Genomic DNA, 19,442 nt, shown 5'->3' on the forward strand with positions numbered 1-19,442 from the left:
GATAACTTATGAAAGAACAACATTTGTTCAGAGTTCTGATATTATTCTTTTTTAAATGCACACACTGCTATTCTGGCTAACAGTTTGGAGTGGAGTTTGATTTATTGGTCAGCATCAGAATAATCAGGAAAAAATCTGATTTTCCTTGTTTAAGATTTTATGTGGTACATCTGAGATTTTTTCCATTCTTCACATTGCTGTCAGGATCAGATCAGTGCGCTGTGCTTGTCCAGAGGTAATCCTCTAGCTCCATCATGTGCCCGTGAAAGTTAATGCAAAAAACTGTCATCCTCAACCTACTTAAGGTACTAAATGTTAATGTTAAACTTTATTGATCCCCAATGGGAAATTCTAGTTTCATTTGCTGTTCTGGAGGAAAACCAAAGGTCAGTCTCAGCTAGATAACAGCACCCGTGGCGCTGTTAACGGTTTAGTGTCTTACTAAAGGACACTTCAGGGGGTGAGTGCGCTTGCTGAGACAGGTGCTTCAACCGAGACAGTCCTCCTCGCCCCACAGTCTGGAAAAAGTGTGTCACAGAGAGCCGTGAGTGCGCAGGTTTTAATTTTGAGCAGATATTCACGTATTCTAATGAAGCTGGAGGAAGGCTTGGCTGGAACAAAAACCTGCAAACTTGCATACCCTTGGGTCTCATAATCCAGCCTTCGCCAGCTGTGTGACACACTTACAGCTACGGCAACAACTGCCACACGATGCTCCTGAATCTAGTTTAAAAATGTTGAATTATCACCTCACCGTTGCAAGCTTGTGCCGCTCAGTTTTACAGTTTTAAAAACACACGCCTGTCTATAGACTGCCACAAACCGAAGATATCATAGAAAAAGTATTGAGTGATTCTTGTTCATTGAAAATATTGATGCTTTCTCCACATTATCAGGTGGGGTGACAAACATGCTTTGAGATTTCTTTTACAGTATCTCACAAAAGTGAGTACACCTCTCACATTTTTGTAAATATTTTATTTTATCTTTTCATGGGACAACACTGAAGATATGACACTTTGATACAATGTAAAGTAGTCAGTGTACAGCTTGTATAACAGTGTAAATTTGCTGTCACCTGAAAATAACTTAACATAGAGCCATTAATGTCTAAACCGCTGGCAACAAACGTGAGTACACCCCTAAGTGAAAATGTCCAAACTGTGCCCAAAGTGTCAATAATTTGTGTGGCCACCAGAGATGGGCAGTAACCAATGACTGTATATGGCAGTAACGCGTTACAAGTAACATATTGGATTACAGTAACGCGTAACAAGTAAAGTAAGGGATTATTATTGCAAAAAAGGTAATTAGATTACTGTTACTTTCAAGTAAGCACACTGCGTTACTGTGTTACTAAAACTGATTTTTTTGCGAGAATGTCTCATGACAATGACGTAAGCGAGTGCGACGCAACAGCTGTGTGCAGATTAACAATGGATAATATAACGAGGGCGGGAGAGAGTATGACCGTGCAGCATTTAAAGCGTGGAAATACTGACCTTACTTTCAGTTTGATTCTGTAAAAAGTGACAAAAACATTAGCCTCCGCTGCTCACTGCGTCGGAAGAAAACTTCTTTTTACAGCAAAAAACCCCCCTAAACCTCCGAGCACACACCGAGTGCGCTACCACGTAATGGGAAATTCACAGAGGAATTCGCGGATCCTTCCACTGACCGCTGCGGCACACCTGCACCAGGGAAAACATCCGCCTGCCTCACTCCCACTATACAGGTGAAAATAGAGCAACAGGACCGCTAGTCTTTGATTTTATTTATTTTCTGCTGTGTTTCACTTGCATTTATTTGAAAGAGTGAGTGTAAACACAAAAATCTATTGTATTTCATGTGCTGGAATGTGCAGAAAAGAGGTTTAAATGTTAAACAAATTTCTTCCAGTCAGAGAATGTTGCATATAATTTAATGTTTGCTTCATGCATAAAGTTAAAAGATTAAAACTAATAAAACAAAATTTAAAAAGAGACTTTTTCCATTTGATTAAAGTTTATATGATGGATTATGCAGAAAAAGTAGAATTGGGCTGAAAGATCTATTGCTTTATTATCTATTCAGGTTGTAAATCATGTTTTTAAAAAGTAACTAAGTAACTAATTACTTTTGAAAATAAGTAATCAGTGAAGTAACGAGATTACTTTTGGGGGGAGTAATCAGTAATTAGTTACTGATTACTTTTTTCAAGTAACTTGACCAACACTGGTGGCCACCATTATTTTCCAACACTGCCTTAATTCTGTTGGGCACGGAGTTCACTAGAGCTTCACAGGCTGCCACTGGAATCCTCTTCCAGTCCTCCATGATGACATAATGGAGCTGGTGGATGTAAGAGACCTTGCGCTCCTCCACCTTCCATCTAAGGATGCTCAGTAGGATTTAAGTCTGTAGACATGGTCAAGTCAAGTCAAGTCAAGTTTATTTATAAAGCACATTTAAAAACAACCAAGGCTGACCAAAGTGCTGTACAATAAAATACAAATATAAAATACAATAAAACACAAGTACATAAAACACCTCACTGATAAAAACAATAAGTTAAAACAGTAAGTTAAACCTTGCTAAAAGCCAATGAGAAGAGGTGAGTTTTAAGAGCAGTTTTAAAAGTTCCTAGGCTTGTGGAGAATCTGATGTGAGGAGGTAAACTGTTCCACAGTCTGGGTGCAGCCACAGCAAAAGCCCTCTCTCCCCTAGTCTTTTTGGAGGTGTGTTGGGGTTGTTATCATGTTGGAATACTGTCCTGTGGCCCAGTTTCTGAAGAGAAGTAATCATGCTGTGCTTGAGTATGTCACAGTACATGTTGGCATTCATGGTTACCTCAGTTAACTGTAGCTCGCAAGTGCAAGCAGCATTCATGCAGCCCCCAAACAATGACATCCCACCACCATACTTGACTGTAGGGAAGACACACATGCCTTTGTACTCCTCACCTCGTTGCTGCCACACACGACTGACACCATCTGAACCAAATACATTTATCTTGGTCTCATCAGACCACAGGTAATCCATGTCCTTAGTCTGCTTGTCTTCAGCAAACTGATTGTGCGGTTTCTTGTGCATTATCTTTAAAACAGGCTTCTTTCTGGGATGACAGCCATTTGATGCAGTGTATGGCATATTGTCTGAGCACTGACAGGCTGACCTCCCCATGCATTCAACCTCTGCAGCAAAGCTCACAGCACTCATACATCCATTTACAAAAGACAACCTCTGAATAAGTCGCTGAGAATGTGCACTCAACTTTGTTGGTCAACCATGGCGAGGCCTGTCCTGAGTGGAACCTGTCCTGGTAAACTGCTGTATGGTCTTGTCTACCTTGCTGCAGCTCAGTTTCAGGGTGTTGGTAATATTCTTATAGCCATCTTTATGTAGAGTAGCATTTTTTTTTCCAGATCCTCAGAGAATTCTTTGCCATGATGTGCAATGTTGAACTTCCTGTGACCAAATTCAACACACCTGTTCCCCATTTGCATCTGAGACCTTGTAACACTAACGAGTCACCAGGAAGGGAAAACAGCTGATTGAAAATGTCTAAATTGTGCCCAATTAGGGGTGTACTCACTTTTATTGCCTGCGGTTGAGGCAATAACAGCTGCATGCTGAGGTATTTAGAGGGGACAGCAAATTTAATTCAGTTCAGCTCAATTCAATTTATACAGCACCAAATCACAACATCAGTTGCCTCAAGGTACTTTATATTGTAAGGTAGATCCTACAATAATACATACAGAGAAAAACCCAACAATCACTTGGCCCCCTATGAGCAAGCACTTTGGCAACAGTGGGAAAGAAAAACTCCTTTAATGGGAAGAAACCTCCAGCAGAGCTGTGTATCATCACTTTGTGGAACCAGACTCAGAGAGTGGGGGCTCTGAGCCTGGTTCCACAAAGTGATGATGCACAGCTCATCATCAGTGAGGTGGTGGACTAGAGGAATTTGAGAAAAATGAATTACGGGGGTCTCTTACAAGTTAAAAAAAAAAAATCATCAGGATGGGCAGACCGCACTTTCACTTTTCAGAAGACAAAATTGCTTCATTTTCTCCCAAGTTATATAAATAACTGACAAATTACTTATAACATTAAGCTATATTATAAAATATAATCTGACTTTCTTCCTTCAAAATTAAACCTTTGAATTATATTTAGCGTATAGAGTCTCAACACAAGAGGTCAAAGTGCCCTTCACCCTCAGCGTTTCTGAGATCATGTTCACAAGAACGGTACAGATGGAAACCACCACAGAATGACTCCGACTGTGTGGAGCCGTGAGAAAACGATATATAATCTGAGCCAGTGATCTCCAGTTGGCAACATCTGTAACATCTGATGAAGTCACCAACCGAGGAAGAGGAACAGAAATACGCAAGTGTTGGGAGGAGGGAGGAAAAAAGCAGGCACGACAAGGAGAACAGATATAGAATTTATTTTCCAATATCCATTGCAAAGAATAAGAGGTGACACGGCTTGAAACAGATAATACAGAATTTATTTTCAACCAGAAGTAGGAAAATACATAGGTAGGTGTAAAGGAAACGAGCAGAACCTGTAGTCAAAGAAAAAAAATAAAAATATAAGAAACGAAAAATAATAAAAACTAGACCAAAGAGAATTGAGAGGACGGCTAAGGGGGTACAACGGAAAGCATTGTTTACCATTCAGTTTCATTTTAAAACAGTATGTGTTGATTTGAAAACAGCTGCCTTGATTTCTCATCTGGGTTAATGGACATTCTACAACATTGTGCAAGTGTTTTTGTCTTTTTTTTCCTTTTTTTGCTGGTATTTCATGAATGGTAAACAATAATTGGTCCAGTGCATAAACACAGTGACACAGATCAATATATGTACTCAGCTGACTACAGATAGACAATCCTGATCATTGAACAACTACCACTAAATTGGCAGGGAGAAGGAGATGAGTAAATATACAAGATGGATGATAAAAGGAGAGAGAGAAAAAATGCTGTTCAGGTAACCTGGAAGGGTAAAGATGGGAGTTTTAAAAATAATTAAACAACCACACTGTGAAAGATGAAATAGCTACATATTCCAGGTAAACATCTAAAGAAAATCTGAATGTGTTTGAATGCTTCTGGGTATTATTGCCAAGTTTTTAGGACAAAAAAAAGAAGGGGATGCATCTGAAATGAGACGCCAGGTTGAGAACTCAAACTGAAAACGGGTGAATATGCGGTTCAGGAAAAGGACAAAAGTGCTTCGTTTTCCTTACAGCCCTACATTTCATGAAAACTATGAGCTGGATTTAAAAAAAACAAAAAAACCCAAAACAAAACCCTGAACTGGATCTAGACTGGAGAACTTAACTACGAGCAGCTTTGGTGTGCACCCATGCAAAGAGACGCAGCCTGGGGAGGTTAGAAAAAAAAAAAAAATACAGGGGAAAAAAACTTTTAAAATCTCTTTACACCTAAAAATGAAACAATGTAAGGAAGAAAAAGGAAAAGCCAAAAACGTGATTAGTCACTGGGGCTTACAGGTTGTCACAACTCAGCTTTGATTTGACAAGATTCAGTCTGAAGCCATCTGTGGTTTAACGGGAAATGATGAAGAGGACGTTTTTATCAATAGTAGCCAACTAGTTTGACAGATTTAACCACTGTGATGCACAAGAACAGAATGAGATGGACTAGTAGTACTCAAATCATCACAGTACCAGTCTAGCGGCACATCATTAGCTTAATCTTACAAACATGTTTTACACCTCTCACAAAAAAAATCGAAAGACACAGAAAGAAAAATAAAAAATGTTTTTTGTACTGAACTGCAGCCACTAGAAGACAGCTCTGCTGCCCTAACCTACAAGCACTAGCACTCTCCTGCTAGTGCCATGCAAAATCTAAAATAAAGCTGAAATGTAAAATAATAAGAAGAAAAAATTAAAACTGCATATCCCTGCGCTCAAAGTCGTGCTGTTACCAATGATGCAGGGATTTGTTTTTCCTTTTACCCCCATCAGTAAGCTCTCCATCCTTCACTGTGGGAGGTATTATTCAGAACATTCAACTTATGATCAACCCATCAAAGACTACGTCTCATGATTTCTACAGAGGATTTGGTTTGTGATGGGATGAGTCGAACGGGGAAAGAAAAATTGAGTTTAAGTAAAAACAGCGTAGCAAACATAACACCATCGTAGAATTCATGATTTACACATCAACAAACACAATTCAATCTGTTTAGAAAGGAAACATGAGATACATCTTTTATTCACACTTTACAACAAAAAAAGAAAAGAAAATATATATAAAAAAAAAAAAAAACTACCCTTTGAATCTACTACAATACTAATGCCATTCAGGAAAGAAGACGGAAAAAAACATATGCATTAAAAAAAATTATTAAAAAAAAAAAGAAGATGGGGACCAAATTTATTCTTCTTATTTAGGTGCTTCCCTCTCACTTTAAAACCTGAATTTCAATGCATTTAAAGTAATGAGATCTTTACTACAAATACAACAGGGAAGGGAGTGAGGGAAGCTGCATATGAACCTACTAAGTGCTTCTCATCTGTATAAAAGCATGACTGTTTAAGTAGCCATCTTGCTTGTGACAGATTTAATTCATTTTTTTAAAAAAGATGTATCAAATTCATAAGCAACAGGTTAGCCCATCCTAAGTTTGCTGACCCTCATCCCTTGTTTATCCAATCGCAGAGAAAGGAGGACCTTCAACCCTTTCCAAATTATAGAGGGAGGGGCGGGTCCACAAATGGCACTATAGCTGCAGTAACAAGGGTAGGAAAACTATACAAAGTGGTTGAAAAGGGGATTAAAAGATGCAGCTTGTGTAAGATAGTCGAGAGGTTAAAGTCCTAGATGGGCAGTTTGGGTGAGAGGTGTTAGGTTGATGGACAGGCTTAGGGAGGTTTAAATTTGTGGCCGGGCAGGGGAAAGCTAGGGGCTATGCATTTCTGGGGGCATGGAGCTGTGTAAAAAGAGAGCAAAACATGAGGGGATTTATAAAGACAGGAAACCCTACTCATGTTCCTAAGAAAAGGAGAAAGGGTTGGTAGTGAAAGCATACCTGATTACTAGAGAGCTTAATGAATAGCAAGGATATACACATCATCATAACATTGTCACAGCTCATAAAAAAGGAAAATAAACATTAACAAAAACCAAAAAGGACATAAAATCTTCACAAATGTCTCAACAGTATTTAAAAATAAAAGGAGAAAAGGTTGTTCAGGCGTTCGTCGCATGTAAATAGTGCAAGACAACGTCAACTGCTACAGTGAGGCACGATGTACATATATGTGGGGTTTATATAGGTTTTGCCAGTTACATCACTATTGAGCAAGTTATAGAAATGAACAGATGTAACTCATCCTTGCGTGTCCTTTTGTCAGAAGTGATGGCAGCGGTGTGGATTAATGGCTTTGTTAATGGGCAAGAAGCAACAGTTTACTCTGTCTATTTACATATCAGCAAATGCCAGCAAATCATTTAAAAAAAACTGCAGAGAGAAAGGGGAAAAATATACTGATGCATTAATTACAGTTAATCTCAAGGAAGTGCAAAGTTGTGACAGCGAACGCCTTGAACAATCTCTTCTTACGTCTTTTGTACAAGCTGGTAATATCAATTCATCTCAACATTAACTGGATAAAAATTTAGCCTTAGTTTACAATACAATCTTTTTTTTTCTGATCATAATTTACTGATCATAATTTACTCTTCGTACAAAAAACGCCAGAAAACAGGTCTTTTGTGGTTCATATACAATCATGTAAAGACTGAGTCTAGATTTCTATTCTGTACAAACACTTGTGAAAAAAAAAACCCACGGCTTTGTGTATGGAATTTACGGCTGGGGAAAGTCACTACTGGCCTCAGTGCTACAGATCTGCCTGCAAATTACCTGTGTGGTGTGTTTATTTGTGTTTGTGTGTGTGGCATGTGTGGAGCTGGATGGCAACTCCTGACAGTGAGAGGAATGCTGGTTTTATTCCCGTGTATCAGCCATTACTCGCTGTCCCTGCCCTAGAAGCAATCAAGACAAATATTGGTAATAGCCCCCCCACTCCCCAATCGCTTTGCCCATCAGCCTAAATCCTCTCACCGCTTGGTCAAAAAAAAAAAAAAAAGTGACGCATGGGCCACATGAGCTCCTAAGCACAAGACTAACCTAACAGCTATACAGGCTGGGGTGAAATTGTCAGCAAACAGGATGGTAGCGTCTATCAAATTTTCACATCGTGGCTTTTCAGCACTACACACCATCTGTGTGAAACATCAAACCTAAGCTCAGGATTCTTGTTTTCTAGGCATCTGTGGATTTTGGTAGCAGTACCAGGTCCAGGGTCAGAGGTGTAGACTATCTTGTAGCACCACGGGAGGCCATGACTACACAAAAGGCCTCAGCACCACAGTATGACAGCAGGAAATCTCACCTCATACGAGCTGCGCTACATCCGCCTCCTGGGATACTTAAACTACCAGCAAAAAGCTGCTCTAATCCCAACACATCTGCCTCAACAAATGTGTGTATCCTAGAAAACCGATCATGTAAGCTGGCTGCCCAAAGTGTAGGGGAGAACTAGCACAAGCAAAGGATGGAATATTGAGACTGACAAGTCTGCTGTCTTTGCTGGTTTCAGGTTTATACAGGACAGACAGACATGCAGACCATCAGCCATGGAGCTCTTCAGTGGAAAGTAATTTCCTTCAGCCAAAATAAAAAAAATCCCCCCTCACTCTTAAACCAAACAGTGCCCTAAGTGACAAATATGAATGAGCTACCATCCCTTCTCATTTTAAAAGACAGAAGCAAAGTGTGTAGGGTTGGTGGATCTTGAGAACAAAGGGGAGTCCAAAAACAAAATATGGTACATGAACAGGACTGAATTGAGCAGTTAAAAAACAAAACAAAACAAAAAAGAAACAAAAGAAAAAGAAAAATATAGAATATCTATAACATTATACGAAATCCCTGTCAGCCAGACCTCACTGTATGAATATTTTACAGGTTGTGTTTTTATGTCTTCCTCCTTCAGTTTGGTGGAGGGAAGAGCTGGTAGTGGGAGGAAGGAGGGTTGAGAGGGAGAGGCTCCCCCTGGTGGTTAGGCAGGGTCTCACTACCTGCGTGTCGGCAGATGGAGCCCATTCACCTGGGGGGGCAGGTTGGGCAGGAGCAACTCCAGCTGAGCAAAGAGGGAGAAGTGGTCAGAGGGGATGTGTGGATGTGGGCAGCCGCTGACATTGTTCTCTACAAGCCAGTGGTGGTCCAAAGGGCCCAAGATACCCAGCACGTTCAGGTGAGGCTTCGAGTAGAAAATATAGTCGATGACACCCTGAGAAGAGAAATAGAGAAGTGACTTTTGCACAATTTTGTGTAAGAACAGACTGGTCCTCAATATCATTAAAAAAAAAAAACAAAAACAAAAAAAAACAAATACATTTAAAATAAAAAAAAAAAAACAAATAAAAAAACAAAAAGAAAAAAAACAAAAAACACACCACATATGTGCAATTACCTTAAAATCGAAGGTGTAGTTGGTATAAGGCATCAGGCCGTTCTCATAGGCGCTCTTTAACTTGAAGCCGTGGGTGATCCTGCCATTAGACGTGCTGTTCTTGCCATTGCAATTGAATTTGGTCAGACAGTCGCTGTAACGGAGCTCCTTGAAGTCCTTGTGTGTGCAGTCCACTCCACCAGTACTCAGGTACTCCACTACGCCTGAACAGAGAAGAACTGAACCATCAGCATTTAAAAACAAAAAACAGATGATGATGACGACGACGACGACAACAACTTATCCCACTATAAAAATATTTTTAAAAATTAAAACAACAGGTGGAACATGGAACATTTTTTATTAGTTAAGAAAAAATACACAGTTTGCAAAGTAATTTGTGAGACTCCATTGTTATTTCAACTCAAATTTGACTATAGTAAAAAACTTAAATATATTGCACTACTGTATGCAGTGAGCAGGCTAACAATTTTGTTCACCACCACAAAAAGGCAAATACTGATGTAATTTATGTTTTTATGAATGCCAAACAATTATTTTCATCTATTTATCCAATTATAATCAAACCCATTCTCAATTGCAAGGCAAGAGAAAATTAGGCAAAACAAGGTTGTCAGCATCTTTAAACGTGCCAGATTTAACCATCCTTTACTCGCTTCACTGAGATATGTTCGGCAGCTACAACATTAATCAGCTGTTAACATAAACTCAGCACTTCACTGGAGGCACCTCAAACACCCTCAAACCTGCCTGGCATGAAGGTTAACGTGCCCAAGTGTCAGAAGAATAAAGCATAACCACTGAATAGGCTAAAAGTAGTCTTTTAACCACTGTACAATTTTTACTGGACAGTTTTAATTTATCATGCTTTTTTTAAAAAAAACAAAAAAACAAACAAAAACCTTTGACTTAATGTATCCCTTTATTGGCAATTAGATTTTCCACTTAATAATCATGTGGAATTTATCCACTTTTTTTACTTCATGTTCTGATTTTTTTTTTGTAAGACATCAAGCCCCCCCTTAAGGGAGTAAAACAAAATCAACCCACAAAAATAATAGATACATAAACTGTGGCCATAAACACCTGAAGAGCAACATTGTTTGGTATAATATTTTAGTATTGTCCTAAGACAACTCCAACAGTATTATTTATTTAATTATTTAACATTTAGAAATACACCAAATAATTATATTAGAAAAAATATTTTGTAAATGGTATGACAGATAACACTGTTAGGAGATACTAAAAGATCCTTACAAATACTTCTCTATTTTTAATTACTACTGTTTTACGTTGTGGTATTTATGCAACAAGGCTTTAATGAGTACAAAGTTGTAGAAACATTGCTCAAAGCTTTATAATACAAAAAAACAAAAACTTTTGTTTTTAATTTATTAAAAAAAATGTTTACTTTTTTTATTTTAATTTTATGAACAATTGGTGCACTCCAAATAAAACATTTTCTTAAGAGCAGGTCGAGTACAGCTCTTTCCTACTTACCCGAGTCAGGCAAGGAGTTGAGGTCAGCGCACAGCACCAGTGGAATGGCATTAGTCTCGCCAGAGACAGAGGACAACTTGAGGCTGCGTGTGGCCTTATCCACTATGCTTTTCACCTCTGACAGGAACATCATGGTCTGGACCAGCTTGACATCAGAATACTCTGGGTCCCAGTGCATGTGAGCATTGGCTACAAGGAGCAGCTGCTTTTCCATGCCATGGAGAGACTTACCAGCTGAAATGAGTGGCAGAGAAAGAAGGGTGGGGCATATATTAACAGGCATGTTTAACAGGGTGAAGGGGTACTAAGAGCATTAGGACAAACTGAACACATTGCCCTTGGCATAATCATCAACAAAATCCTCTGCAATACCTCTCTTGAATAAAATTCAGCGAGAAGATGAATTTGTAGTACAAAGGGCAGAACTGTCTGATCTTAACTGTCTACTCACAGGAGAGCTCCATCATCTCTTTGCGGACCTCAAGCAGTACAGCTACCCCAATGTTATCCTTTGTCATCACCCTGTTCAGCATAGCCTCTGAGCCCTCGGAGTTAGCCATGGCCAGCTGGTTAAACTCCACTGTGTGCTTCTGCACTGCACTGAACCTAAAGACAAACGGGGAAAAAGAACTACTTAAAACACTTTCTAAGCAGAGATGAGCAGAAATAAATAGAAAAGTCTTAAGAGGCCCATAGAAATCAAAACCTGACTTATATTTGGCATTTCTCACATTCGGGGTTATGACTTTGCTATTGTGGACCATCTTTTGTGCGATACTGGCAGTCTTTCCTTGGGGAGTCCAGTTCAAAATGCACAGCCTGAATAGAGCCTACCCACCAACATATTGTTTGCAATCAAACTAAAATAAAATTAAAAACAAAATCCATAAATATTGTATCGGTCTGAATGCTACAAAGAAATAAGCATACTTTTCCTCTGACTCTACACAAAACTGGATGGCTTTAGATTTGGGAACTAACTGAAAACCACTCAGCCTTGTTTGGGGACCCAGGTTTCATAAATATTTATGATGATTCACACAAAAATTCAGGTCACTGTGAAAGCACAAGAGTGCAAGTGGTTAGAAGAACCAAGATGATGATCTGGATTTGAGAGCAGCCAAATATCAATCAGGTAAGGTTTCTCATTTCATGGTCCTGCTATCAGAAGCTTTTAATCACCTTACTAAAGGAGTTCAGGACCTCAAACCTGAGAGGTTGGGGTTAAAATTATACATGAATGGTGTGTATTATATAATTATTTATTCTTTTAAACCTCACTGACTGTATGCATTCTCTGGTAAATCACAACTTCTCTAAAAGAGACAACTAGAGGTGAGCAACAACTATTTGAATGCTAATAAAAGCTACATGTAAAGCTTTTCATGTCTCTAGAACAGTTTTAACAAAATGTTACAAGGTTTATCGTTTCAGTTTAACTGTTTGTTGCACATATTATCTTTATGATGGAACTTTTTGACAGTGATAAAAACATTACTACTATAAGGTGCTATATGCATAAACCTTTTAGCTTTAACGCAAGCATTACTAAAGACAAACTACATTAACCACTAAAGAGTGAAACAAAACTACACATACCAAAATAATAGTTTCACTTCAAGTTGAAAACAACAGTTAAACTTTAAGTTAAGCTAAAGCTAGATTAGCCTTTTTGGTAATGGCATTATACGGCTGATGGCATCACTGTCTGGAGATTACAATAAAAACCTAATAGACTTTCTCCTTTGAAGTGTAGTTAAACTGATAAGATATACATAGCAATACTTAAGCATAGGTTACAGTGTCCCAGTGTAATAGACTAGATTTTGAGTGAAAGGTTTACAACATGATATTTCATTTCTTTCTGAGAACTACTGCATCCACTTTGTGGACACTAGAGACAACCCAAAAGGAACATCGGTCACTTGGACAACAGCAGTAGGTGACGTCAGGTTTAATTGAGATTGTTTTATCACTAAGCACTGGCTAACAAGTATTAGTGAATATAGTGAAGCAGTTTCAATCTAATTCACCACAGGAATTCAAATCACTGCGAGCTATTCTTAAACCAAGAAATAGTTGCCATGGGACAAAAGCTATAGACACATACTTTTCTGTCCTGTAAAAAATTGCACATCCATCCACGTGCTTTCGATCCGACTCAGACATAGTTCTGGCTCGTGACTTTGGACTGAAGAACCCATCATATCCTTGCTCCTTCAGCTCGGGCAAGAAGAAATTGTAGTACTGCTCTGTCTCAACTTCCTGCAATTAACAGCAAAAAACAAGTTCCAGGGTAAACAGGAAAGGCTGTTATTCATGGAAGTACATCAGTTAACTCCCTCTAGATATAAAGCCATCTGGCTACATTAGCCATCTATTAACAGGATGGGTAAGAGACAGCGTGTGATAAAATAGCCATGGAAATCTGCACAATATAATAACTAATGGTGATCTTTGGGGATGACACTGATGAATAGGAGAAAGATCTTTGTGGAAGACATAATTTAAAAAGCTCCCAATTAACACTTCTTGGGGTATGTACACATTTGAAATGCAATACTATTTCCACCTTTTTATTCTTTTATATCTACAATTTCCAAAACTCATTTTGTTTTTATGTTTTATCTGATTTTCTTTTTTTTCCTTTTCATTTTTCACAAAAAAGTATAACATTTTAATTTGACGCAGACTAGAGTTTACATATTAAAGTATTTTCTGTTTTAAAATCTGGTTTTGAGCTTACACATTTTTACAAATGTAAAATGTAAAAACTAAATTACAACATTGATAAATAATAAAACTGAAAGTGATACCAGAAGATTCAGGTTCAAGGAAAGTAAGACAATAATATAATTTAACCTACATGTCCATTGAATAAGTATCATCTGAAAACATCATAAATCTCTGATTATTAGAACTGGTAGTCAATTTAGTATTGATGATCATGCACTAAATTAAATGGGCCAGGCTTGGAAGAGATTCCCAGAAACCAATACAAGTCTCTCCAGCTTGTATAGTTTTGCCTTTTAGCCGACATGACCCCTCCCAAGCATAGCTGCTACATCCATAACAAAACAGTGCAAAACTAGTTTTGCTTCACTCAGTATATGTGCTTGTCTTTACCCCTCAGCGGTCCTAAGGGCTGACAGGTTGCAAAGCAAATAAAAACCCATCTAGTGGTGTCTTTATAATGAACAGGTGGCATCAGAGCTAACGTGGTGCATTTAAAAAAAAATTTAAATTAAATGGATAACAAACAAATGGATAAAAACATAATGAATTAGGCCTAACAAACACATAAAGATCACTAGTTCCAACAGAAGCACCTGATTATTTAGCTTCAAACAAAGGTCTAATCTAAGCACTCAACCACAAAAGAAAAGTTTGCAATTTGTTGACACTGTCCATTAAACTGAACACATCACAATTTTCACAACTGTCAACTGAACATAGTACTCTTATTAGAGTGTTAGCATAACAGTTTAAATGTGATATTGTTAAAATAATGAGTAACAGAATTTTGTGTTTGTGTGCAGTCATGAGAAAATGTTTGACCAATTTCTTGGATCCATTTGATAGAAAACAAAATGGAAACAATTAGGAGACAGTGAAAGAAACTTTGACATCTCTCACCTGCAAGCTGATGATGTCTGCATTGCAGCCCATGATCTCCTGCATTATGGATTTTTTCCTGTACTCCCAGTTTAGAGCCCAAGTGGGGCAATAGCCATATAGCTGACGTGTGGCATACTTATCACACAGCACATTGTAGCACATCACAGAGAACAATGCTGAGGAGACAAACAGGAGAAAAACAAACAAAAACATCTTATCAAACTGTGCACACAGTTACAATTAAAAATACATTTTAAAAAAACAACAAAAGAACCACAAATCTGCAGTTGCTTGCAACAGTAAAAGAAAATAAAAATGCTGAGTAAATCTCATCATTACAGAAAATGGTAAATGGCCTGCATTTGTAATGCGCTTTTCTAGTCCTTAAGGACCCCAAAGCGCTTTACACTACATTCAGTCATTCACCCATTCACACTCACATTCACACACTGGCGATGGCAAGCTACATTGTAGCCACAGCTGCCCTGGGGCGCACTGACAGAGGCGAGGCTGCCGGACACAGGCGCCACCGGGCCCTCTGACCACCACCAGTAGGCAAACATGGGGTTCTTCTGATTAGTGGCTGACCTGCTCTGCCACCTGAGCTACAAACACCAAAATCAACTACCAGTATATCTTCAAACCAGGAATCAGATCAGCCGTTCTTTTTGACTAATTTGTTTTGCTTCAGCAACCGAAACAATGCTTATACACTAGACTAAACACAAGAGGTAGAGCTTCTGCTCTAGAAAGAGGGGCGGCACTAAATTTCACACCAAACAGATTATAAATTTTTGCACCTTTCAGATCATAGGAAACATTCAGCATGTTTGTGTCAAACTGGGCATTTTCTTGATGATCAGATACCTGCGAATGGCAGTCAGTTTATGTGGGTGCAAGCTGGAGCCATACTAAACTACATCAAACTTTGGTTTGCAAACTTTGTACTTTACATAACTGTAGCTTCCAGACTTGATATCATCGTTTACAAATCCACTACCAACTGTTGTAACCTGATGACGCAGTCTTCTCTGGACTGTATACTACTACGAGGACACTTGTGCGCAGTGTATATCTTTAACAGGTCTGAGCTGTCTAAATGAGTTGCAGTCTGAACTGCTCTTTTAGGATCTACCAAATATTTGTGGTTTAAAGCCACAGTGCTCAACTGATCACTGCATTGCATACCATCCTGAAACTCACAACCACACAAGACAAAAACCATACAGGTACTTCTGTTCAAAGTCATGTTGTGTGTGTTTTGTTCTTACCAGAGGGCCGTGCTCGATCAGTTTCCTGGAGTGTAATCCACGACCGGGGTGGGGGTTGTTCTGTTGGCACTGAGTTTATGGAAAATGGTTCAGCATAGGTATCAACATGATATTGTCAAACAGTGATTTATTTAAAGAAAACAAACAACAACAACAAAAAAAAAAAAAAACCCACACACACACTACATGATCTGTTGAGCCTGCTTACTGATTTACCTTTTCAGTAAAAATGACAACATATGCTGAAACTTCTCACAAAAGCAAGAGAGAGAACACTCACTGCGCTTTATAGCCCCCGCCAGATTGTCTAACAAGTAGCTCAGCAGCCTCCGCGTGCCATCAGGTTCCTGGTAGAGGCTCAGAATTTCTTGTGCAAGTGGGTTTCCTGTTGAAGGAAAAGCAAGTCAGGCTAAATAATCAGTGTTTCCCCTACCCGAGACCTCCTGGGCCCCCAACTAAACATAGGAGGAAAAAAGAAATGTAGACACAAAAAAAAGGATATATTTATTTTGTACATGTCATTACCAATGAGCATTTGTTCATTTCCGCTTGAGTCTGAACTGTACACGTGTTTAACCATGTACTTCACTGAAAATGTACAACCCCTAACCACCCACCCACACGAGGGGATCAGGATAATGTTACTCAAGTGGAACACTTGTTAGGTTACTGTACATGCAATGAAATGTTGCCAGCAGGAGTTACTCTGTCTAAAACAACAGCGTGTATGACCCTATTTCAAGTTTGTCTTTAATAACAGAAGAAAATGATAAAATAAACATCAGTTGCCACCACTGCCAATTCACCCTCTACTGTTGCTGCATCCCTAGAGAAATTTAAAAAAAAAAACAACTTATAATAAAATGGAGGGATTTTCAGTCCAGAATGGCTACAAAAACATTGAAGAGCCACTCACCTTTCAACCCCAGTGTTTGTAACTGAAAGAGTTTCCCCAATTCAAATGGCAGAACCCGCAACTGGTTGTTATTTAAAAGCAGTTCCCTGTGGAGGGCAGATGGGAAGTGGATCATTAGAAACTAAACTTCTAAGATTAAAAATAAATAAATAAAAATCTTTGTCTTTCAAAAACATTTTCCAAAAGTCGTCATTTAAAAATACAAGCATTACTTGACAGTGTTAAAATGATTATGAATGTAGCCTTTTAAATTAAAGGGAGACATTTCAACAGATGGGACAAGAGTGACAGTGGTAAAAATCAGCAGCTGGTCATTGCAGCTATATATATATATATATATATATATATATATATATTAAAGTAAGGTATGAAGAAAATAGTCCTTTATAACCAAATTTAGGATACAGGTTTATCACTTACCTGAGAGACACCATGTTGCCGAGCTCTGCCGGCAGGCTCCTGATCTTATTGGATGAGAGATCCAGGTACACCAGGTTGTGTAGTTTGGCAATGTCTGGCGGGATGCGTGACAGTGAGTTGTCACTGAGGTGCAGGGCAGTGAGGTGGGTCAGAGACCACAGGGCTGTGCTGAGACTCCTTACTCTGCCTGTGGCGAAAATGGGAAAAGGCCAAACAGGACAATAAGTCCAAGAATCCAACGCCATTTTCACAAAGATAAATGTGAAAGAAAACTGTTCCCCATTGATATGAATAAGTCAAAACAGGTGAGCTGATTTCACAGTGGAGAAAAAAAACCAAACAAACATGTTTGCAATATTTCTCTTTGATAGTGAGGATTTAGTAATTACTTGTGTGCAGCTGTGCAAAGCAATGGAAAAAAAAAATATGTGAGAGGAAAATAAGTTTAAAATCCCCCAAATGATTTATCTACACAAGCACAAACACCATGAAGATACTCACCACTGATTTCCAGCTCAGCCCAGTATGACTTCTTCCCATTTGCTGCCTCCTCGCTGGACATAATTGTGTACATCCGCCTGGGATCCGGCGGGTCATATTTTTCCTTGGGCATTCCTATAACACTAGAGAAATCATTTATATTTTAATTCACCAACAACTATATACTAGTATACTAAAAATGAAGTTCAAGCTCATAAATGTAGCCTGAAATAATCCAAAGTAAGTTTGAAGTGATGTGTCTCGCTCATCAGGTTAGCCCAGGTGACTGTAGCGACCACCGAGATGTGATTAAAGTCATAAGTTTCTGTTTACTGATTATAAAGCAATGCGTTTCCTTCATATGGAGCTGTTAAAATGTCAACAGCTCCCTATAAAGACCGTGATTTCGCTTGAGTTACATAATTTAACAGCGTAAAATAATTACAACTGTAGAGCCATATTTTCCACGCCAACTTGAAAAACTAGGCTCTTAACAGTGTGAAGCTTTAATTTGTGCAATAATAAAACCACATTTTTTGAATTTAGGTTAGCACATTTTTCCTCTCAGTGACGCTAACTGATTAGTCTAGCTTAACCTAATTAGGCAGCTATCGAACTATACATAACAGACGCTAGTTAACGAACTAGCTCGCTTGCTAACTAGCACGACGGAAAACAGACAAACAAAATTTACCAGTTAGCCGACGCTAACGCCCTTTTCAAGTGGGTAAATGGATAACACACTAAATAATATTAAAAGATACCATGCAGTCTCGCTTTATATAATAGCAAAGCACTGAGTTGCGCATAAACACTAGGCCACGCAACAACGCATTAGTTAGCTGTCATTAGCTAGCTTCCACTAGCAAGAAGCACTATCACGGAGATAAACAGAGAGGAACCCAATGCACACAAAGCGACAAAGCTGGACTTGAAAGCAATTTTGAGCCATTTAGCTTAGCTTGTGTTAGCTTATTGGCTAAAAGCTAACATCCTAATTATGTGAAGCTGACCACTTCCTATTAAATAAGTGTTATTTCGGAAAATTACGGCAGCACTTCTAACATTCCGCATAAGATTTTGGTCAATTGGGTGAAAATGGGTGAGTTATAACAGAAAGGATTCAATTTTTACCTGCAAGAGCATACCAAATCGCGAGGACGACTGCGTGTTCTCTTTTGTTTTCTAGCTACTTCTCACCCGTTTCCGCTGCTGTATCATGGCGACTGTAAGGATTTTTTTTCCTGTGCCGATAACGGCGCCTGATCTTATTGGTCAGCGTGTGGAAGGTCCAACCAGCTGTTGAACCACAATAAATATCAAGTGAGGAATGATGGACCATGAGATGGAGCGACAAAATACCATTATTCACTTTACTGTGGCTTATCTAGAAATCATGCTCAATCAAGCACAATGATTATCACGTATTGTGTAGTCTATCGGCATAATGATGTAATGCTTGCATCTGTGTGGAAGTAAATTACACACAACGACAAAATTTTTCATAGAAAAAGGCAATATAATTTATTGAGAAAAGTGATTTCTCCAATTAGTTTGATTTAATTAGGCCAAACAAAGAGGGCCACAGTTTTATACAAAAAAATAAAATTAAAATAAAGGTCACCAACATGTAGCCACACATCTGAAAGCACATTGATTTGCTCTCCTGATATGTAGACTGTAGTATTGATATTTTAACCTTATATATATATATAGTTTATTAG

At 38.6% G+C, this 19,442-nt stretch overlaps 1 protein-coding gene across 1 annotated transcript; it reads right to left on the reverse strand.

Annotated features, from left to right (window-relative positions):
• Nucleotides 1-8,131: 8,131 nt before the first annotated feature.
• Nucleotides 8,132-18,932, reverse strand: cnot6a (CCR4-NOT transcription complex, subunit 6a). The gene is made up of 12 exons (XM_006781478.3): nucleotides 18,853-18,932; nucleotides 17,740-17,861; nucleotides 17,239-17,425; nucleotides 16,819-16,904; nucleotides 16,183-16,287; nucleotides 15,903-15,971; nucleotides 14,650-14,807; nucleotides 13,124-13,278; nucleotides 11,465-11,619; nucleotides 11,014-11,247; nucleotides 9,511-9,713; nucleotides 8,132-9,327 (listed from the first exon to the last, which is right to left on the reverse strand). Exons 2-12 carry the CDS (start codon nucleotides 17,849-17,851, stop codon nucleotides 9,112-9,114), a joined length of 1,680 nt encoding a protein of 559 aa, XP_006781541.1. The 5' UTR covers nucleotides 17,852-17,861; nucleotides 18,853-18,932; the 3' UTR covers nucleotides 8,132-9,111.
• Nucleotides 18,933-19,442: the final 510 nt, after the last annotated feature.

Source organism: Neolamprologus brichardi, chromosome 2 (assembly GCF_056152115.1).
Source record: "Neolamprologus brichardi isolate AB-2024 chromosome 2, ASM5615211v1, whole genome shotgun sequence".
Classification (NCBI taxonomy): Eukaryota; Metazoa; Chordata; class Actinopteri; order Cichliformes; family Cichlidae; genus Neolamprologus; species Neolamprologus brichardi.